This window comes from Sphaerodactylus townsendi, linkage group LG02 (genome assembly GCF_021028975.2).
Source record: "Sphaerodactylus townsendi isolate TG3544 linkage group LG02, MPM_Stown_v2.3, whole genome shotgun sequence".
Classification (NCBI taxonomy): Eukaryota; Metazoa; Chordata; class Lepidosauria; order Squamata; family Sphaerodactylidae; genus Sphaerodactylus; species Sphaerodactylus townsendi.
Genome location: NC_059426.1, coordinates 66,337,136 through 66,360,093, shown reverse-complemented (window position 1 = coordinate 66,360,093; position 22,958 = coordinate 66,337,136). Strand labels below are relative to the sequence as shown.

General features: G+C 43.6%; 1 protein-coding gene across 2 annotated transcripts; it reads right to left on the bottom strand.

Moving 5' to 3' along the window:
- STK36 (serine/threonine kinase 36) lies at window positions 1-22,935 on the bottom strand. 2 transcript variants are annotated; one of them, XM_048486308.1, is made up of 27 exons: window positions 22,874-22,935; window positions 20,207-20,325; window positions 19,835-19,975; window positions 19,227-19,304; window positions 18,710-18,840; window positions 18,373-18,622; window positions 15,395-15,488; window positions 15,107-15,276; window positions 14,813-15,006; window positions 14,422-14,536; window positions 14,173-14,316; window positions 13,279-13,458; window positions 12,238-12,335; window positions 11,431-11,536; window positions 10,483-10,624; window positions 9,825-9,949; window positions 9,257-9,361; window positions 8,987-9,082; window positions 8,405-8,493; window positions 6,993-7,056; window positions 4,975-5,085; window positions 4,791-4,865; window positions 4,018-4,189; window positions 3,623-3,770; window positions 3,118-3,277; window positions 2,010-2,747; window positions 1-717 (listed from the first exon to the last, which is right to left on the bottom strand). In XM_048486308.1, the coding sequence occupies exons 2-27, from the start codon at window positions 20,288-20,290 to the stop codon at window positions 574-576; spliced, it is 3,954 nt and encodes a 1,317-aa protein (XP_048342265.1). In that variant the 5' UTR covers window positions 20,291-20,325; window positions 22,874-22,935; the 3' UTR covers window positions 1-573. The 2 variants fall into 2 exon arrangements, with proteins under 2 accessions (XP_048342265.1, XP_048342266.1); XM_048486309.1 differs by having other exon boundaries at window positions 9,825-9,946.
- Between the last annotated feature and the right edge of the window lie 23 nt (window positions 22,936-22,958).

The following is a 22,958-nucleotide window of genomic DNA, read 5'->3' as shown; positions in this document are numbered from 1 at the left end:
TTTCTGAAAAATCTGCTTTTAATACAAATGAGAAATAGTAAACACTTTGGTCCGCAAATGACAGAGATAGTGTGGTAGCATACAGCAGGAAGGAAGTGCTGAGACACAAAATGCCTGCTAGCTTTTGCCCCACAAGTAAATCTACAAAATTCAAAGCAAAGAAAGGAATACTGCCCTCACTTCACCACTTCAGAGCAAAAGATAGTTGCTAAATGCCCACTTGCCTTATTCAAGGCGAAGACTGGCATTCTCATATTACAAGATGGAGACTTACCAAAATCAGAAGAAAATCACAGAAATGAATGAAAACATTGCTATGCCTGTTCAGGTAAGAAGCTAATGTCCCATTCTACAGGCTGGTTCACAATGGGGAGAAGACCCAGGTAGGATTCATATAGGGCCTGTTGATTTGAGAAGGCATCTAGGGTGGGGTCCTGACTGTAATGGAAAAACTGGAACACTTCTTTTTAGATGCCATAGAACAACATGCAGATACTTCTTGGGTGGCTTCTTCTAACTCCAGTTAAAGAGACTATACTTCCATTGAGTTCAAGCACATGAAAGATTCAGTTCTCAGGCACTCTGTGTGGGCTGCAGGAGGCGGATCAATTTTTTGCAGTGTGTCATTGATGAAGGAGGGCTGCTACAGGCAGCAGCTTGAGACTCATTATGGGAAAGCACCTCCAGCTTCTCACTCGCTCGGAGTGACACCAGCACCTAGAAAGCAGATTGTGTGCATAACATAGTAAATCAATTTTGCACCTTCACATAATCAGTTTGCCCACCAAAACCGCTTACTATTCAGGACCACTATGCCAGTATCTACGAAATACAAGTTGAATGTTTCAAATAAAGCTTTGTAGTGTCTTGGCTGTTAGGTACAAAGAAGAGTGCCAAGGAATGGGGTTCCTTGAAATAGGAAAATATGATTAAAGTCTTATGATCAGGAAAGAAAATGAAATGGTTAGCTGTCATAAAACAAGCTTAGCTACATCTTACGCAAGGGATATCTGCCCTGTGGCACTCCATGCTTCTTGGAAGCCCATCATAGAACTGTTAGGCAGGATGGAAGAAAGGTCCCACCCCCATAGGGCATTTTTCAGGCAGCAGCATAAAAAAACACAGCTCTTCTCGTTGTCGTCTAGGGTCCTTTCCTTCAGTGAGATCATATAATAGTAATCAAAGGCTGAAGAAGTTCCTCAGCTTTTTATCAAAAACCAGTGGGTGAACCCAGAACCAGAAAGGTTTATGGAAGGTGTTACTGGAACACTTTCCCTGCCTATCATTTTTCCTGAGGAACTCCTCCCTGAGGACTAAGAAACCATGGCAAGCAAAGCACACCACAGGGACAGGAAAACTGCAACATCCAGGTGGAGTCAAAGATTTCTTCCCCCCTCCTCTCTTCTGTTTGTGGCTTACAGCAGTGGAAGAGGAGAAAAGTGGCAACTGAACTGTACTACCTTCTTTTGCTTCAGATCCCCCCCCTCCCCTGGCCTCGAATGCTGTGGTGTGTTTGGCTCTCCCATGCACTAAAGAAGAGTTTCAGGACAAACAGCACAATCAAATCCATTACATCCACACCTTTCCTAAACTCCTCTGGTAGATCCAATCCTGTCAGTGTAATTTTTCCTTTCAGTCCCATCCCCGGAGCTGGTTCTAGTACTTAACCAGGATTTTTAAAAAATTCTCCACTCACATGATTCACAGGCTCTAGTAGTCTAATAGCAGTGAGTTCCACAATATACACTAGACCATAGGTGTCAAACTCGCGGCCCTCCAGATGTTATGGACTACAGTTCCCATCACCCCCTGCCAGCATGCTGGCAGGGGATGATGGGAACTGTAGTCCATAACATCTGGAGGGCCGCGAGTTCGACACCTGTGCGCTAGTCTGTTGGAACTGGTTAACTGATTACTTGACTGGTGGTTGGACAGGTCCATTTGCCAGCTGGCTGGCAGCTCTTACTGCTCCCACCTCTACAGTTGAGAAACTGGTAAGGAGCCAGTACCTGGTGGATCTTGGGCTGCTGGCCAATGGATTGGAGGGCAATGAGTGCTGCCTCTTGCACAGCTGGTTGGGAGTCATGGCAGGCCATGTCCAGCAGAAGATCAGGGGCTCTGCTCTGAATCAGCAAGTTGCCCAGTTCCGTCGACTGCCGGCCCAAGTTCCCCAGTGTTGATGCTGCATTGCAACGAATCTTGGCTACAGGATCACCCAGGAGTCGGACAACCCAGGGAACAGCTTTGCTAAGGTGCTGCAGAAAGGGTCCAGTGTGGTAGGCTACATTTCCAACAGCAAAGCTGGCTGACCGGCGCACATGGTCATCCTCATCTCTAAGACACTGCAGCAAATATTCCAACAGCCCAACCTGCAGAAGATGAGGAAAGTCCTGTCCATGTCGCAACAGGTTGCCCACAAAGCTACAGGCTCTGGCACGGACTAGGTGCTCCTGGTGACACAAAAGACGGCTTAGTAGTGGAGGGGCCCTGTCAGAGCCACACAGGAATTGCTGCAGGAAAGGCAAATGCATTGCACTAGCACGGGCTACGTGAGTGAGTAATGAGAGCAGGTCTACAATGAGGGCAACCTGGTCAGATAGCAAAACGGCTGACATGAAGGCAATGGCATGCGCAGAGGCAGCCGTTCTCATCACTTGCTCAATGACTCCCTCGTCAGTCAGCACTAAGTGGCACAGAAGACTCAATGGCAGTTCAGTGTCCACAAAGGGAAGATGGTGAATGCAGACCTAAAAGGGGAGAGAGTAGATTAGTGCATGAACTGTGGGAAGCGGTGTCATGGTAGAGGATGCCCAATGAGATTCCATATCAGTTCCCTTTTATAAGAAGAGCATTTTATCCTTCCCCAGTATCCAGGACAATTTCTGGCATAGGGATAAAAACTGTGTCATAAAAATCAGTTTTTTGGGGGTGTATCTTCCATAAATGCAGCCTTCATGAATTATGGTGAAAGATGCTCTTTTATTCTGAACCAAGCAGCTAGACTGGCCCATGCAGAGGTTGCATCCCTGGGACACCATAAGGGCAAAAGATGAGATCCTCCTTCTTGGCATCCCTTTTCTGTGGTTCCAATAACTGATATGAAGCAAGGAAGCTTACCTGGAGCAACTGAGCAGGGATCTCAAAATCTCTCAGACCTGTCATGATCAGTTCTAAGGTTTCAGGGTGTATATCAAGAGCAAATGGGAAACAGAAGAGTTGGCAGACTTGGAGCACAACAGCAGATACTAGATCTGGATCACCATCTTCTCGCATTTGCCTGGGGGAGAGGGAATCAACAGTGAGTAAAGATCAGATGTCCATGTTAACTAAGATCATACAACAGTAATGACTTCCAGGCACCTACAGAAACTGCAGTGCAGGAAATAGGTCTCTGTACAACACACTGCTGTAATTTCAGTGTCTAGAACAGCCACAGGGAAGCTCCAGAGTGTAGACCAAGGTGGGAGGTGGGACAATGGCTGTGTTAGATATGGACTCTTGAAGGGTCCTTTCTTGCTATGCCATTATTTTCCCGCTCCACAAATATCTGAACCTGTAGCATTCCACTACTGTGCTCATTCTGTTCTTTCCATAGCTCTACTTTGGACTGTCCAGAACTCACGTCTGTGCCAGGGTCTCCAGGTAGTCAAGACTAAGCAGTTTGTTGAGGGTTGCCATGATAACTCCATTGGGCTGAGCCAGCTGGAGAAGACTTTGATGAGGTTCACGTTGAAAGATGTGGAGAACTAAGCTGAGGAACAGCAAGGTTCCTACAGGAAAGAATGAAGAGTGTGTTTGATCAATATCCCCCGTCACCCGCTCACCCACGCATGCCTGACTTTCATAACCAGGTTTGGAGGGCTAGTGGGCCTCCTTAATATAGCACTGTAAAGATTGGAATCCCTCAGGTTCCATCGTCAACAAAGCAAGAGGATAGAGACACCTTGGAGGCCAGGCACAGAACAAAGTTACAGGTAATTCAGGGTTTTCCCACCAAGAAAAAGACCAGCTTTGTACCTTGTGGTGAGATGAGGTTCCACTCTGGCTCTTGTGCATGCTGGCCAACTCTTGGGGTCTCACCTTCCATTACCGGTGCCCCACTGGTCAAGTGCAGCACCATGGCAAAGCGATGCCACACAATGCTCCAAAGGTCTGACCCAGTGAATTCCCGTATCACGGCTGCATCTTCCTGTCAAAAGAAAGAGACAGGCCAGAAAAGTGACACGTTGCATGGCAGCTTGTGATTTGACCTAGTGTGGAAATTTTACCCCACAGGTACGTCCTTTTCACTCAGACAAGTCCCATCATCTCATCCCTCTATCAGAAGCCATCTTTTTAGGCTGGGTGTTTAGATCTCCTCCAACTAAAAAGCAAGAATGAGGGAGTTCAGCTAGGAACTCGGAACAGGCCAAACTGCTGCTTGTATCCAAGCACTTTTAGCTGAAGTACCATGTGTGCCCAGAAACCCAGGAACTGAATCAGCAGCGAACTGTGGGGTTTTAATTGTAGGTCGCATATTGCCTCCATCTTCTCCTTTGATGCATTTGTCTCTCCAGTGGTGGACAGGGCAGTTTCTGAGGAAATCCATGAGCAAGAAGGCACAGCCTGAGTGATGATATCATCACAAGCTGCAGTACTGAATATATTCCTTGTCTTGCCTCATACTTCTCAAGGAAGAGCCAGCCACAAAAGCATTCCCACGCATTCCACACAGACTTCCTGTAGCACTTGTGCACATCTTCTAAAGAATGTGAAGCAGCGCTCCTTGTGACATTAAAGAAAGCCCATACCTGGCTTAAGAACTGAAGTAGCAAGAGTATCAGTCCATCATAGAAACCAGCTTCCATGGGAGGTGGCAAGCACAGCTGGAAGACATTTTAAGGCAAGGTTAAGCAGCCAAAATACTAGACAATGGCCATAATATACCCAGCTCTGTGCCCTGGCATATCTTTCTTGTTAGAGCTGGTGCCTTACCTCTGCAGGCTCTGTGAGTGCAGCAGTTATCGCTGCAAAGGCCTCTTCTCGCCTGAGTTTCACAGCAGCACCATACTGGATGAGGTGGGTCAGTAGCAGTCCTGCAGCACTCTGCACGAGAAGGGAGACTTGGTATCATCCTAGAGTACAAGTCAAATGGCACTTTTCTTGGTAGTGGATGTGGATCTGACTCTTAGACTCAACATGAGAACCCCAAGATTGTTTTACCCCCACAGAGTTTAGAGAAATCCAACTGTGATGCCTCCAATAAGGTACAGGAACAGCCACACTTCCACTTTCTTGTAGCCCAAGATGACCTGTAAGTCTTTACCACGCTGAATGAGAACAGTGGATCTGTGTTCTTCACAACCCATGGAGCCTGATTTGTGATCCCTCCAACTGGTTCAGATAGAGCAGGACACCCATTTTCTTGTAGTTACAGAAAATGAAGTCTTCTTTCACATTAGCCATTTAATTTGGAATGGACATTATTCACAGTTCTATAGTGGAACCAGACAAAAACATTGATAACCTTTTGCATTTCAGAGTTTTCTTAGTTTTTTTCCCATTTTTGATCAGATTTATGAGAACTGTTCTGACTTAAAATGCAATCATAGTGCAAGCCTCTCTGCGTGGATTGGCAAACAGCCACCAATATTACCTAGGGCTTCTGTCCCTTTAAACGTTTCCCCCCTTCAGGTTTCTTGGATTATCTTCTTCCCGTTAGTTTGGCATAGCTGTGTCATTTCTGAATTGGCCCTTAATTAGTTGCTTCCTGTGTATGGGGACTTTAATTGACATCTTGCAGCCAAGGCAATTGCTGCTTATTTTTTCTAAGGAGTAGTTGCCTTGGCTATAAACACTCTGACTCCCCCATCCCCCCCAAAACCCACTGAGTTAAAAAAATAAGCTGGAAAGTAGAATTCTACTTTTAAAAAATGCAAGGGGAAATTAAAGGGACAGTTGTATACAGAAACACAACTTATTTTTTATTAACAGGACTTTTTTAGTAAACATTCAGTAGGTTCTTGCCTATCAGAACAGATTTTTCTTGTTTTATGGCAAATACAGCACTGCATTAAGTGTGACATGCTATCTGTAACTAAGCTGCCTCAGGAATATCTGATAACAGGATAACAAATATTTTAAAGAAGCTAAAGAAATATCTCATGTGCCTCGTAAAATGTAATTGTGGAAAAGCAATGCTTCAGCAGCACAGAGAGGAAGCTCCCACCAGGTGTATGGTAAGTTGCTCCAAAGTACAATGTCTATAGCTAGGTGGTAACAGATCATGTCCATCTGGCCTAGAGTCATGCATTATATAGGACTATTGTACTCACTATGTGGATTGCAAAGAACCACATTGGCAATTCCCATCATCCAAAAGAGTCACATCACTACTCTGTGTCCTGTGCACCACATCAAGCATACACAAACAATAATGCATCATCATAATGTTACCCTTTAAATTATCAGAGTTCCCCTGAACATGTAGAGTTGTCTGTCCCAACTACTGTGTAACCTTAGCCAACTCATCTGTATCTGGAGTGAGGGGAAGGTCTTGCAAGTCAGATACAAGAACATTGTGCTAGCTTTTGAGCATTCCAGAATTATTTTAGGCTAGATCCAAATGCTTCTCTTTATTAAAAGTTATTTTCAAATTTTACTCTAGCTTGGCAGGGTAACAGGTAGTTAGAGCCACTCACTGTGCCATTTTTTTTAACTTGCAAGGAGTTTTGTTTTATGGATTAGCATTTGACAGTGGGATGACCCATTCCATCACCTCATTCAGCTGCGTACGTTGATCTGGCCTCATACACAAAACCCCATACATCCGTATAACACTAATATAGTCATCACGGTTCAGTTCTGTTTTATATTGGATCCACAGTAATGATGCCCAACTCCCTGACACACAAGATGGGTGAGCTGAAGAGCCACAGGTGGCCCCTGAGCGGGTATCATTAATACAGGAATTTCAAAACATTTCCCAAGAGTCAAGTAGCAGAATGACTTACTATAACAGAGGTAGCTGCTACATGGCTGAAAAGCTCTATGGTTTCTTTCAGCACAGTATCTGACCTAAAATAACAAGAAGCAATAGCATTAGTGGAAACACACAGATTTTAAAAAGGCCTTCTTGAACTATGTAACTCCTGGCTCCTCCAGTTCCAACCATCTGCCACTTCTAGAAAAGGAGCTCTTGCAAATGCTGTCTTGATATGAAAGCAAGATTCTGTAGTCGGTAAGAATGGCAAGAGAGAGACAAAAATGGACTCTGGTATTCACATGAAAATCCTAGGAAACCCAGCTTTTGGCTGGCCACCTGTAAGGCATTGTTCAAATAAGACCTCCAAAAAAGATATTTGGCATACTGCCGACTGGTGTTACAGTGAAGCAATAGATCAGAACTGTCTGAGGGTAGTGATCCAGAGGACCACTTAGGATCTAGAAGCAGGTGATTTGAAAAATCTCCACGGGAACAGACTGCTACCAGTCTGGGTGGGCAATACTGCCCTTGACAGACCAACAATCTGATTCACTATAAGGTAGCTTCATTCATTCTTATGGTCTCAGGTCCTGTCATCCACAGTTTGGTCTATTATTATACCAGTGCATCAAAAGTTATTATACAGTGTCATCCAAACCTTCAGTGGGGTAAATGCCCATCTATTCTTCCCAAATCTATGGCAAAAATTAGACAAAACCCATCTATTTTCTGAAAAATAAATCATTACATTATGTGTGCATTTTAAAAACCACATTCAAACAAAAATTTAACATCTGTTGAGAGGATCAGTCCTGAAATCTGAGAGGAGTTCTGCATGAGCCCTACCCAGGAACAGTACAAGGACAAAATGATCAATAGTCCAAGTGGAATATACAACGTAATGTGACCTTTTTTTAAATTCCCTAGCACATTTTATTTGCCATCGTCACACCTGACCTATGGTGACCCTGTAGGGTTTTCAAGGCAAGACACATACAGAGGCGTTTGCCACTGCCTGCCTCCGCATCACGACCCGGAATACTGGACATCTCCAATCAAAATACTAGCTGGGGTCCAGGCTGAGAATGTATGACTGGCCCAAGGTCGCTCAGCAAGCTTCCATGGCACAAGTGGGGATTTGAACCTGGGTTTCCATTGGTCCTAGTCCAACAGCTTAAACACAACACTATGTCACCTAGTATATTACAATACAAATGGATACTATGGTTTCCACAAGACAACAGGCATGTTTTGTGATAAGGTCAGACCTCGCAATAAGAGATATGTAGGAACCTCCTGAACCTCCAGAGATGCATGGATCATTCTCCCTTAGCAAGAATGGTGCCTGCTGGAGACCATTCCCTTCTTGCCAATCAGAACTAACAGGAAAATATCTGCTGGCCCACTGGAAGGAATCTGAATGGTAGATAGAACACTTACTGTGGTGGGAGATTCTGTAACTGCAGAATCAGCAGGGAGAGAAGTCTCAGGGAGGCTTCGGCAGCCTGCACTTGATTAGCCAGTAGGACCTTTCAATAAGACAGAAACATTGTGCTCATGAGCCATCCCCTTTCCTTCGCAAATGCTGTCCAAATGGAGGCTACTCAATGTGTCTCCCACAATGCTTCACTCCTCTACAAAATCATGAATAGGCCAGTACTCTGGCTCTCTCACTCCCCAACTTTCTTCTTCTCAATGCCATATCTGACTCGCAAGTTTGGCCCGCACTCTCCCTTGGTGCGTACTGAGTAATAAGAATTCTGGCTGAGGTCTACCCATGCTCTCCAAGTAACAAGAACATTTGTTTCATGGAATGTTTATCTTGTTCTTTGTGCAAGGTGCTTGGAGCAGGGTACATGATTCTCCCCTCCCCCATTTTATCCTCACAGCAATCCTGTGAGGAAAGCTGGGGTGAGAGAATGACCAGTTTACCAAGGTTATCCAGCAGTCTTCACAGGAAGCAAGGATTTGAAGCCAGGTCTTTTCAGTCCTAGTCTAACACTCTCACCAAACAGCACCCACCTTGCCTTGTAGATGACCGATCAGGGAACTCAGCACTTCTTGAGTTGCTACACGGTAGCACAGACTCTGACAGACATGACAACAGGCGTACAGGACCTGGGCAATGGAAGGACAGAAGAAGAAGGAATCACCACAGTAGTATTTCTCTCTTCCTCAGTCAGGAGGAAAAGAGGGACTGCATAAGGCCTGTTACATGAAAAGACAAGGAGACCTGGCTATTTCTTTTCTAACCCACACAAAAATGGAAAAAAATGTAGACAAATATGTTACCTTTATACCAGACAAAGAAAAGGCTGGATGCTCAAGTCTTGCAAAGAGTTTGGGCAGCAAGTGGTTACCTTCCTCAGTGAGCCTCTCTGCTATTTGCTGGGAGATCTACAAGGAAACCCCACACACGGAGAGAGATTTTTAATACTGTCAGAATTGAAAGAATTGTAGCTATCTACAAAGGGAGAGAAGAGGACTCTTCTGTTATAGCAGTAGTCTGAAAATGTCAACTGATCTTGGAGGTCTGCTACAACAATACAGTTTCATAATCTTGGCAGTGACATGCACAAAGCAACTAAATTTTGAATTATGAGCATGAAATCCCTTGGCCCCTGAGATCTGAAGTGTATCAAGGACATAGCTACCTAAATAAACATGCTGCAAAATTGCCTCTGATCAACTCCAAGGTGAAAAATACCAAGCAATAGCTACAAGAGCCCCCGGATAGTGCTACGATCAAGACTGAACATGTGTTCTCACTTGTGACCGGTGAGGTCATTACCAGCAACCACCACTTGAGGGTGCTGAGCCGTTGGTTGAGCAGGACTGTAAGCGCAGAGAAAACTCCCACCTGCTTTTTGGCCTTATGACACGTGTCATGCCTTCCTGGGATGCCACAGGATGCAGCCACAGCTGTTGTAAATGCTGCTGCCAGGCATTCATTCCGTTCCTGAACTGTCTCCTTCTGCGACCCTGTTGGAGGTAGATGGAAAGGACATTTTTAAAAAAAGGAAGATTTTAACATATCAAGCAGATATGGAAAAACATTATCTACTACAGTAATTTACACCATGGCAGTGAGAACGGTACAAAGTCAGCAGCTTTTAAATTCACCATTGGGATTGCAGCTCGAAAGGAATCACAAAGAACCTCACACTTCCTAGAAATCACATCCTCTAATTTGAAAGGCTTATACCACACTGGAGTTGGTTGTAATTTTTAAGTGGTAGACTTTCTTCAAGCAAAGGTAACAGTGCGTTATCAATGTTTTTAAACAAATAAAATGACTGTGGTGCCATGATAGTCTCCCATTCTCTGTGTGATCCCTTATGGATGGGGACCACATAATTAAGGACAATTGAAAAAGGAAATAAGCAGCAGAGAGTCAGGACACAGTGGCTGCTAACAGCCACAAAGAAACATGGAAAAATAAATGTTTGACATTCTTGAAGGCATGGGTATTTTGCACAACCCTGAAATAAGCAGCTCCTCTACAGCATTATAACTACCTTTTAGGGCTGGTTGTTCACAGCTGGCACCGTGGCAGAGAACGTCCAATAGAAGCCGGTGATCCTCAAACAAGCTGATGTAGAAGGGAATGGAGACAGAGGGGCAGGCAGCATCCATGCTGTCACATAAGCAAGTAAAGCACTATGAGGGTAGGAGATACACTGTTAAAATGCAGATGGGGTAGGATGGGGAACAAGTGGAGAAAATACTACCCAGATCCAAACACTGAAGATGTGCTACTGAAATCAGAGTCATTTTAATGGGCACAGAGATATGTGAGCAACTGTTCGGAACAATAATATCATTGTTTAAGTACAATGATTAAATATGTGTTATATGATTATTATATGATTAAATTATATTATATGATTAAATATAATAAGATCTTTGGCTGGATTAACAAAGAAGCAAAGAGGAGGAGTAAGAACCTGGCCTTTACCCCTGTGCTCAATTGCTCTTTGCAGCCCTGATGATCACTTCTGAAGAGTGCTAGAGAAACAAAGGAAATGAGTAATTAAAAAATTTAGGGACTGAACAACCAACGTTGCAGTGAGAAACTGAAAGGACCTCTATCTTCTTCATATATATATATGCATAGAGCTTTCAAGTGTCCTGGTAAATTATTAAAGGTTATCTCCTTAGCAAATATTTCTAAACCAATGCCTATATCATTATTCTATACTGTTCTCCAAATGTCCCTAAAGTCTTGTTTGGCTCTTACATTACTACAAACTGAGGACCCAGGACAAATCACTGTGAGAAGGCAATACAGAAACCCCAGGTTTAGTTGTCATCAGGCTACAGAGAGTTTTCCAGTGTCACTTGTTTACACATACCGGTATAGAGCAAAGAAATGAAGGGTGGCGCTTAAGTAAGGGGGTAAGGAAGACATCCTAAAGCAGAACAAGGTTGGATAGATCAGAAAAAAGGAGAGAATGGCCTCTTACCTTGAGACTTTGCTCTCGAAGCCTGAACTCTCGATCTGTGGGCTGAGCCAGCAGTATGGGCAGCAAGGCTAAAAAGTGACTAGCAGAACTGTGGAATGCCTGAAAACTACAGAAACGTGTGCTAAAACACTGGAAATTAAGCTTTTTTACCTGTCAGCTGGCTTAATACAGAAATCCCAAATCTCCCATCTTTTGACCAGCTCAGTCCCTCTATAATGGCAGACAATCATTGAGGGCTGATTCACATATGGTAGACCCATGGGCTGTCAACTAAACATGCATTGCAAACTCTCAGGCATGCCCAGGCTCAGTTCAGGTCAGAACTGCAGCATACGGGGAGGTAAACTTCTGCTTCCTCCCTAACATCGTTTTCATAACTTGTAAAGTTCCCACTAAACCACTATTCACCCCACTGCGGGAAACTTATTGACGGCTACAAATAGGAACTTCCCAGGGCCATTTCAGATTCCAAAACAGTGCAGGAGGAAGGCTTAAGCACCCTCCCCATGTGTCATGGTCCCAGTCCAAATGAGGCCCATATATACCTGAGAATTAAGTCCCCAGCAAGGAACTCCCAGATCCATGACTGGCAGCAGTCCACATGTCTGCTGTATGGACTTCATAATGTGTAAATCAGTTTTTAGAGACAGCATTTTCCATGCCTAACCCTCAGACTAAAAAACAGCGTAAGGATTAACCAGGAGAGTGGAACTATACCACCTGTGTCAATCTGCCTTAATTTCTCTTGCAGCTAATGCAGGATACTAGCATAATTCCCCTCCATACCACATTCACCTGGCAACTTACCTTTGCTTTTTCCCACTCTGTTCTCGGTTGAAATCACTGGCAAAGTAGGCCGACATCACTGTGATCAACTCTAACAGCAGTGTGTCATACCAGGGCTCCTATGGGGCAGACAGAGAGGTAGAATTGTGTGTGTGGTATTGGGTGGGGTGGCTTCAACTGGCTTGCAGCATAAGAAATAACCAAGACTCAAGCAGGAGTGATATCTGCTGGTATCATTTGCCCTGGAAGGAGGAGGAAGAGAAACTAGTTCTGAATGTAATGGGCTGAATTTTGTGTCATATCCTGTAAAGATGCACAAACCGATAAAAGCCTGCTACAGCAAACAACCAGTACAGCACTAAATTTAGTATTTAAGAATTTGGTTTCCTAATAATTACAGTTTTACATTTTTAGTACTTCTGACTGAACAAAAAAATTTAGCAGAGCCACAAATAGCATCTGGGAAAAGCTCAGGCACCAGTGGTCAGGAGATGAGGCTCTTTATGCAACCCTCCTCTTCTTTTGCTAGCTCCATCTAATTTCAGTTCTTGACAAAATATCCTGAACTCTGCAAACATCCTAACATTGTAACTAAAATTAAGCAAATTAAGTACACTGTATGATTACATACACACATACATAATATGACCTACACTCTCCTCTTAATAAGACTTTGACATGGGTTAGCAAGTGGTTTCTCTCGGGCTGCATGGCTGTTTAGTTTTAGCAGCATTCTTTCCTTCTTGAGTATTTTCAGCCAGTATTTGTGGCTGGCATCTTCAGAGGATCTGATAAACAGAGGATCCTCTGAAGATGCCAGCCACAGGTGCAGGCGAAACCTCAGGAGAGAATGCTGCCAGAACATGGCCATACAGCCCGGAAACCACACAGCACCCCAGTGATTCCGGCCGTGAAAGCCTTCGACAATACAAAGACTTGAATATTTTGCATTTATTATAGTTCCATAAAGTAAGCTAAAAATGTACATACAAAAAAGCTGCCTGCTATTTACATTGAAGTTTTTCATGCAAACTAACCCTCTAGAGAACTTCACTTCCCTACCAGCGGAATGTTGGAGCTCTCCAAGATGCTTCCCACTAACTGCGAGAGGAAGTGAGACAGTCCTGTGTCACTGCAGAAGGTATGCAACAGCTCCGAGTCACAGCGGGTATCTAGCAAATTGCCAATGAGACGGAGAGCAGGACGAAGATGAGCTGCTCCCTTGAGCATTCCCTCCAGGACCTGGGCAAGGAGTAAGGATCAACAATATACAAAAACACACAATGCTTGTCAATACAAGTTAAACGCTGTGTCATAGACAACAATATCCCCAACATATCCCCATCTCAGCCACAAAAGTACTCTAGAAGTAACACACAACCTCACGATTATTTCTTAACAGCATCCTGGCACATTCAGGCCATCTAAAATTCGCTAAGTATATATTGCTATGAACGTAGGAAACCATCTTGTACTGAGACAATCTAGCTCACTATCGTCTATTCTAACTGAAGGTTTTAGGCAATGGTTTTTTCCAGCCCTGCTACCTCAGAATCTTTTAATTTTAATTGCTAAAAATTGAATCTAGGGCCTTATTAATACACTGTATGAACTTTACCAGTGAGCAAATATTCTTCACCTGTGGCTTCCACATCCTATTCTTGCAAGCAAACACCTCAGTCAGTGGCATGCTACAGCTTCCCCTCCAGTTTTCGCATACCTATAAATTCTCCCATTTCTTCAAACCTGTCCGTCATGTTTTTGTCTACGAAATCACCTTATTCCAACAGATACTACCTGAATGGCCTAGAACTGAAAGAGGGGAGTTGGCCGTTGAAGGATTCCATCGATATTTCCACTAATTCTTTCCTCCTTCCTGCAAGATCATCTCATTCATATTCTGAAGGACCAGCCTACAGAACTATCTCCAAGTTCCCTTTAGGCACCACAACTCACTTGCTGACCAGAATTCTTGAGCCGGACACGGACACGCTGCACAAAGGCAGTGTCCCGCAGAAGACTCAGTGGGGTACTCAGCTGCACATGAGCAGGATCTGTGGCATCTATCAGGTGTTGCCACTCCTCGTCACTATCCAGTTCCTAAGAAAAAAAAGTGACCCAGTGAAGACCACAATGATTAGGAAGCTAGGAAGGCACCTTCTTCCTACTTAAGCATTGGACTGCGCCATGTGGCCACACACCCACCTCAGTCTCTAAATCCACAGTATCAATGCTACGCCTGCCTCGTTTCTCTACTTTGCCACTTTCTGGTCTCACATCTGGAAACTCTTTTTCATAATCCTCTGTGATCCGGTTCTCCCTGTTCATGAAGAAGAATGAGAAGCTGATACTCATGGACCACTTTACACTGCACCAGACTATATGTCTGTCAAGGTCCAAAGTGTCTACTCTGACCACCACCAGCTATCCAGAGTCTAGGTGGAGATCTTTCACACCATTTACTGATCTATTCAACTGGAGATGCCAGGGATTGAACCTGGAATCTTCTGAATGCAATCATCATTGAACCACACCCCCTCCTGAGACTAGACCACAGCATGCTGCCTTCATCCTCTGCTCAGCTCCTTCTGCTCACCGAGGTGTAGGGGAAGGTTCTCTTTGTTCCCACTCTGTTCCCTTTCCATCGAGAGCAGGGTGCCTCTGCTCTCCAGTGCTGATGGCTGTTCTCCTTTCCTTGGTAGACACTTCACTAGAGTGGCTTTTGCGTAGGTGGCACTGGTCTCCTTTGGCACTTTTTTGCTTAGATGGAGTTTTATTTTTCACCAGTTCCTAAAAGAGGTCAAGCAGCATGGGATCAGATATGCATCATCAACTTAGTCCTAGCATCCCCTGAGGAACCCTGCAAAGTAGGGAGTGAAACGCTCCTCACTTTTTTCCGAGCCTCTTGGGCCATCTTCTGCCGTGCCTTCCTCAAGATTTTTGACTGGCCACTGTGAGGGGCCAAAGAGTGGGTCTGCTGTTCTTTCAGGGCTTGCAGTTCTGGAGACAGTTTGCTGGTGAAGGGATTGACAATGCCTTGCTCTTCTGTGTCATCAATCACTGCAAAAGATGGTTCCAATCAATGAACAGGCTTGCTTGGACTAAGGCCAGCAAGAAAAAGCAAATGCAAAAGTCAGACTAGTGCAAATGGCAGGAAACAGGGCAAGCCAGTACTCACCAGTGGCCCGCCCAGCAATGAAAGGATGGTAGAGTAGCTCCGGCCAGGAGAGGCGCTGACGAGGATCCTTCATCAGCAGGCCTTGCAAGAAGCTCTACACAGAAATAGGAGATGGTTACATGCACACCCACAGACTTTCCTGCAATCCAAATTGGTAGGTTAACCAGAACAGCCTCAGATCCAGTGAAATTTTCTAGTCACGATTAGAAGAGACTCTTTGAGCCAGCCAATTAAACGGACTGATCAAATTTTTAGCATCTTGCATTTTGTTTTTCTTTTTTTCTTTAAAAAATACTTTAGTGCAATATAGACTTTGTACAATAAATTTTTTATATTACAAATTTAAGTATAATAGAAAAAAAGAAAAGTGAGAATTATGAAGAAAAGAAAGGAGGAAAGAAAAAGAGAAGGAAAGGAAGGAGAAGAGAGAAAAAGAAAAAAGATTGTAATACATTAGTATCGATTAAAACGACTTTTGTTTATCTCAATGGCACTAGGCATGCAAGGAGAGTTTTGAATCCATGATTATAGACCACACATTAACAAATCTGATGATGACTCCAATCATACTACTAGAGCAAGTTTTGTTAAAGCACATCCTTCAACAAGCACACTCTTCCAAGTCTAATCCTCAAAAGAATGGGGCAAGACAAGAGGCAGAAAGGAAGACATTTATATAACTGAAATTGCTGAAGTGGCAATAATTTTGGGTTGGGAGAGGATTATGCATGCTTTCCTTGCTTCCAGCATCCATGTGTTGAATCAAACATCTGCACAGAGCAGATGTGCATACAACCGTCCATATATTGGGCTCTCTCTGCATGATAAGAAACTTGATTGAAGAACCTCCCCATGTTCTGAACAGAAAGTGTTGTTAGTAGTTGGAGCTCAATGCTAAAAATGTGAAGAGGTTAAACTCCACAGTCTACCTTGAAGTTCTCTGGGTGATATTGGGCCAGTAGCTCTCTCTCTGGCGGATTCCGCATGGGCCAAAAACAGCGGTGTAGACGTGGTATGAAAATGGTGTAAATCCTTTTACATAATTTTAAGCCCTTTTATACCATTTTCACACTGCTGTTTTTGGCCCATGCGGAATCTGCCTCTCTCTCAGTCTAAGTTATCTCATAGGGATGTTTTGATAATCAAATGGAGGAGGGGAGAACCCTGGGCTCCTTAAAGGAAGGGCAGGATAAAAATTAGACAGACATATCCTGTATAAAAAAAGACCATGAACTCAACATGAGGATATCAAGAACAAAAATGGCTCAAATCACTCTTCCCACTGGCTGAAATAGCATCTACTTTGAAGTTCCTAAACTGGAAGAAGGTAAAAGGTGCTACACTGAGAAAGGGTAATACAGTGACATCAAGGTCATGTTGCACTAATTGCCCAATCCAGAAGCTGTGGCGGCCAGGGACAGTGCCGCTCCCATGCCAACCAAGCCACTTCAAGGGGGCTTCCATGTGGCACGGGAAGGCAGCAAAACCCAGAGAAGCCCCAGCTACCTGAACACACACACCCCCACTGGGGAAAACAAACTTATGCCACTCTTTTGGAAGAGGTCTACACTGGAGCATTCTGGCCTGAAGGCCTGGTGGAAGTCAAATAAGGTTGGTTCCACCCCCAGGAACATCCTGAGTCTACCTGCTACCATGATGGCATCCACAGTTACATTGCTATGATTATGGGGCAGGCAGCCTCTTCCAAATTGAGCACCACACAGTTCTGTGGTGCCCACTTGCCACCTTGTTTGCCCACTCTGCTGGCATAGGTGCTACTCATCGGCGAGGGGCCGCGTTGTTTCCTGATTGCACACCTCCCCCCACCCCCCAAGACTGGGTTATTAGCAAAGGAAGCACCAGAGAGAATTTGAGAAATAAAAACCCACAGGAAAAATGGGGAAAATAGATAAGGAGTCACAATGAATTGGCATGTTACAAAATTATGTCAATGGGTGTGGTTGTATAACCTGAGCAGAAATTGAAAATGCTAGGGCAAGCAGAATTTGGGAGTAAAAGGAAAATAAGAAGAGTTGTCTGGGTGTGACTGGATATGTAAGAAACTGAAAAAGGACCTAGAGGGAAAATCGCCTCCAATATTAGCAGATCAATAGGAAGGGAGAAAGCAGAGTAGGCTCTTAGACTAGGACTAGGAACAGTGGAGTTAAATTTACTACTCAGCCAGTCTCTTGCTCTCTCTCTCTCCCTCTAACTGCCCTTCCTCACTAGTTTGCTGTTTGCAATAAAGCTGGAGAAAATCCCCATGTATGCCACTCTGTGATTCCTACAGGAAGATATGAAAGAGGGCTTTGTTATTTCATGAGGAGACAACAGTGGGCCAGTTTAATGTAAGATTATGAGAAATACTGCAGGTAAAGGAACAGATACAGTGGGAAGCCAAGGGCAGGTGGAAATCAGCTGAACATTGGAAAAAAGAAGACTGGACACACAGCAGCTGATGTCAGTGTACATAAAAGAATTTCTTATTAATGAGCAGCAACCAGTGATAGAGATAAGTTTTATGATGAGCAAGTAGAACATGGAGGCCACAGAGGCAGGTGTTGTATAAAAATAACAAAGAAGTTTTATTTATTTCAGATAGAGGAGAAACCTGGCTGAGATACCGAAGCGTAAGTTGGTTATGGCTTCAGAGTGTGATCTAAATTTTCTTGAATGCTTTCAAGTACAAACAGGCTTCTACTGACCAGCTACTAAATCGAATCTATCATACACACAAGATTCTGCTCGCACCAGCCTGCCCTTTCTCAAGAGTAAGACTAAACGGTATAAGGGTTTGCTCATTACTAGAGACCTAACAATTGAGCACTCTCTTCTCTCTCTCCGAAGGGAAGCCCGCTTTGCCATACTGTCAGGCAGACCTACCATTCAAACTATCTGCTCTTTCATTGATGCAGACCCAGAAATTATCACTGCACTCTCCATGAGGCGACTCTTAGACTACATCTAAAGTCAGTTACCTTGAAGTTGGGGCTCATGTTTTTAGGCCATTTGATGGGGTCCTTGATAATCAAGCTGACCAGCTGGAAGATGCTGTTGGTGTAGAAAGGTGGTGTTCCTACATATAGCTCATACAGGATGCAGCCGACTGACCAGAGGTCAGCTGTGTGGTCATAGGGCTTCTCCTCCACCAGCTCAGGGGACATGTACAGCGGAGTTCCCTTAATAGATGTCAGAACCATGGTATGGATGCTCATTGCACGGGCAAACCTTCCCAGGAAAGAAGGAACACAGCAGATTTTTCAGTGCAAGTTTCAAAGACTGGGTGTGAAGGGGTAGAGGTCTTAAGGCACTTACCCAAAGTCACAGAGCTTGATCACACCCTCTTTCCCCAGCAGAATATTCTGAGGTTTCATGTCACGGTGCAGGATGCGATGGGAATGCAGGTAATAGAGTGCCGAAACTAGCTGAGATGCAATATCCTGAACCTGAGAGACAAATGACAATCTTCGCACCTAACAATGGCCAGTTACTAGCTGTGATTAAGCCCTTCAGCACAAAGCTTCTGTTCCTCTTGTTACATCAGCTGGTGTCACTCAATAAAAGACACCAGCCCCATTCCAAGACATAAGCATATAATTCTAGCTGGACTGACCTATTCTGGCCTAGCAATGGTCTCCTGCTTATCATAGAACTCCTCTCCAGCTACATGATAACATTTTCCTATTTACACATAAAGGCAGTAGCATGAGATCATTCCATTTACTCAAGCTCATGGCACAGCAGGGTCTATAAATCCTGAGTTTCCGTACTACAATCATTCTGGCACTTGCATAAATAGCTACTTTTCACTCTCACCCCAGGTCACAATTACCTGTTCCTCTGGCAGGTTCCCATCATCTTCCAGGATCTGGAAAAGCTCCCCTTCAGCATAATCTGTCACTACCACCACCTGGAGGAGAAATGCAAGATCAGAGCATTTTCACAAATGTATGAGGGGGACACAATACTATCACTAAAAAAGATGCACTGTTTGGGGGGGAAAAACCAGAGGGCCACTCACCATAAGGGGAAACAGTGACCATATTTTCAATGTCCTCAGAAGTGGGTGTGAAAGAGATCTGCAGAGTTTTTAGAAAAGGCCATTCTGTGACAGATTTCAGTAAGTTAGCCGATAGTCTCATGGCCTGACTTGGCAAACCAGCCTTTCATAGACAAAATAGAGAAGTAGTTACCATCCCCACGGACTCCTGAATCACTCTACCTGCTGTGCAATCCTAAGCAAAGCTATATTTAAATCAGTGAATTGAAAAGGGTACAATTCTGCACTGCCAAAGTACTTTCTGAATTCTTATGGGAATATAACACCACCTAGTTTGTGACATGAGATGCCAAAGCACCCGGGCCTTTTAGCCTGACTAATAGACCTTTCACACAAACACTTTTTCTTATCCTGCATATTTGAATGCTACCAACTCTCACCTCTTTATCAGTCTCAAAACTGTCAAGCATTTGTACGATATTGGGATGATGAAGCCCCCTCATGATCTCAATCTCTCGCTGCAAATTCTTCAGCTCTTTCTGCGATCGACCAACTTTGGGGATAAACTTTAATGCCACCACCTGCCAAACAAACAAACAAACCCCAAAACAATGGCAACCTGGAAACATGGCACATCTTCTTCCCCCCAACCTACTTCTCTACCCCCTCCTCCTGCCTTTTTGCTTTTGAGACACTAATTGTAGAACTACCAGCATTGCAGGCTCAGGGAACATTTATTAAACAGCTGTCTTCAAAAACTCCTCTCCCGAAATGCCCGATCAGGCTTCTCCCTGTTCAACATTTGTTCTCACCTGGGCACTATATTTGCGACGTCCCTTATATACCCTTCCAAAGGAACCTTCTCCAATCACCTCCAAAACATGGTATTTCTCCATAATGGGAATGTGGAGAAAGAAAGTGAATTTCTAGCCTGAAAGTGAAAAGATAACAGTGCTATTAATTCTAGGAGATCTCAAATGCCACTGCCTTGCTGGCATCTGCACATTTCATATTTCCAGTGATACAGTTCCCTCTAAATTCTCTTCTCAGTTACCACACATGTGTCCCTCTTGAGCCTACCCATTTTCATCCATGACTGTCCCAAATTTTGATCTCCTGTTTATCCTAAATCTACTATATCTTTACCCCTCCCTTCCTCTAAGTTGCTGTGGGTGGCATTCATGGCTCTCCTTTCCTCCATTTGATCCTCACAACAACCCTTTGAAGTAGGTTGAGCTGAGACACAGATAAATATTGGCCCAGTTTTACCTACTCAGATTCATGGATGAGTAGGAATTCAAATCTACGGTAAGTTTTTGCAGCTCCAAAGTAAAAGTCCAATCATGACACCACACCAACTCTACTATAATTTTCAAAGGAATCCCAACATTAGACTCTGCCAGGGAGAGGTTTTGAATTTCTCCCACACCCTCTCAAGGGAATTTGTCCCACTACAATAATAATAAAGAAAGTTTAAACTAAAATCTTTTCTCAGGTTTGGCTCCTCTTGCTACCTAGAATCCAGATGTACTACCCCTCCTCTTTCCCTGACTTCAGATTTCCCTGACTTCAGATTTCCCTAGAAAACAGTTTAGGTGGTACCTTAAAAATTAACATTTATTGCTTATAAATGATTTTCAAAAATCTGTGTTAAGCTCTTTTATATTAATAATGAGATTAACAAAGAGGTTAAAAAACAAAAGTTTAAATGACAACAAAATTGAACAAGAATATGACTATATAGTAAGACTTGTAATAATACGATAAGTTTAGAAAATAGTATCAATAATGGTATATTAACACTTTTAGTTAAAATATTTGCTTAACAATTTAAGTAGTAACACTGATATAATCAAGTGTCTATAAAGATTTTGCAAAATTTTAGATGTTCTTTTGAATTAATGAATGTTACTAAAGTTAAGAGTTCTCAGTTAGTAATGTCTGTATACATTAATTCTTTCTGTTAGTAATGGAAATGCTTTTTAAAAATTAACATTTATTTCCGCTTGAGTTTTTGTAAATCAGAGCAGAGTTCTGATGTGCTGAAATATTAATGTTTAGGGTACCCATCTTGTACAACGGACTAACACAACTACCCTCTGCAATTCATTTCAGATTTCAATCCACTTTCTCTTGTCAATGTATTCCTTTATCTAGAGAACACTAACAGGATTTTGGGATGCAATACCACTTAAAACTGGGGTAGGCATATATAAAAACAACCGAGTCTTGAGACCCCTTGTATTATTATGTACCTGTAACCCCCATGCCCAGAATGGGTTGGCCCAGAATTGACCCAGTAAGGGGTGGAGACTCAGAGCAGCAAGAGGCTGCAGGAGAGAGCTCTTTGGAGAAGACAAGGGTACCAGACTCGGACCTTGATTTCTATAAGCCCTTAACACCTTGTTAAGGTAATTGCAATATTATTGGGAACTACTGGGAAGGTAGTTGTTGTTTTTGCTATGTTGTAAATGTTGGAGTTTATTGTTTCAGGGTTTTCTTTTGTGGTTGTAATGGGTGAGAGTTCTCCGGGAGCCCTTCATCAGGTTGCAACCTGTTCATCACCCCCTTGGAGTCTCAAGGAGCCAGCCAACTTGCAAAGAAGAATTTGGACTTCGCAATATCAGTAGACTGTAAATAGAAGGACTTGAAATGCAACCTGAACAGGACCTTGAATTGTAACGTTAAATGTTTGATAAGTTTTAAAAGTGTTAATTGTAAAGAAAAAAAAGTAAACCATTTTGTTGTTTAAAAAATTGTTGTTGCAGCTCCTATTCCAAGTACTGCCCACTACAGGAAACCCACAGAAGCTGGAGGTTACATACCCATCTGAAACTTGCATCAGAGGGAAAGATGAGCCTGTCTGGAATCCCAAACCACCCTACCTGAACCGCCTCCCTGCAGTAGCTTGAGTTTGTTTTTTTCATTCTTCTTGAGTTATATTTTAGGTCATTATTTTAAATTATTGAAAATGGCACAGAGATGATACTGAATAAATACTGAACCATAAACTATCGAGGAGGAGGAGCAGCCTGTGCTTTAGTATTAACTGTTGGTTTCCTTTGGAGTCTTTCCACACTGCCTGAATTTGTTGGGTAACCAGTTCTTTTGCAGTTCCACGTGGAGTGCCGGCCTTTTTACATCAGCGACACTCCGGTCACTTCAGCTTTATTCACAAGTTCCTTTTCCATTGTTTTAGTCGCATCTTCGCACGCATGGCTCGAAATGCATCCTCTCCCCCCGCCCTCCCGCCCGCCCCCCGGCCCCTCGGGGTGCAGCAACAATCCAATGAGAAAATAAAACCCCAACTGTTCTTTCATTTAATATCAACCACAATAATTCAGAAGGGTGCGATTCTGTGCACGTTTATCGGGGAATTATTACTCAGAACGGTCTTCCTTGCTAAGGGCTTGAACTGCACCAGGCTCCACCAGCGGCTTCTCCCGTTGGCACGGACAAAGCAGAGGGTCGCCACCTACCCGCGTTCCTTGGCTGCAAACGCGCTCTTCCAACATCAATACCGTCCATCTATTTGTACACTCCCTGATCTGAAATCCAAGACTC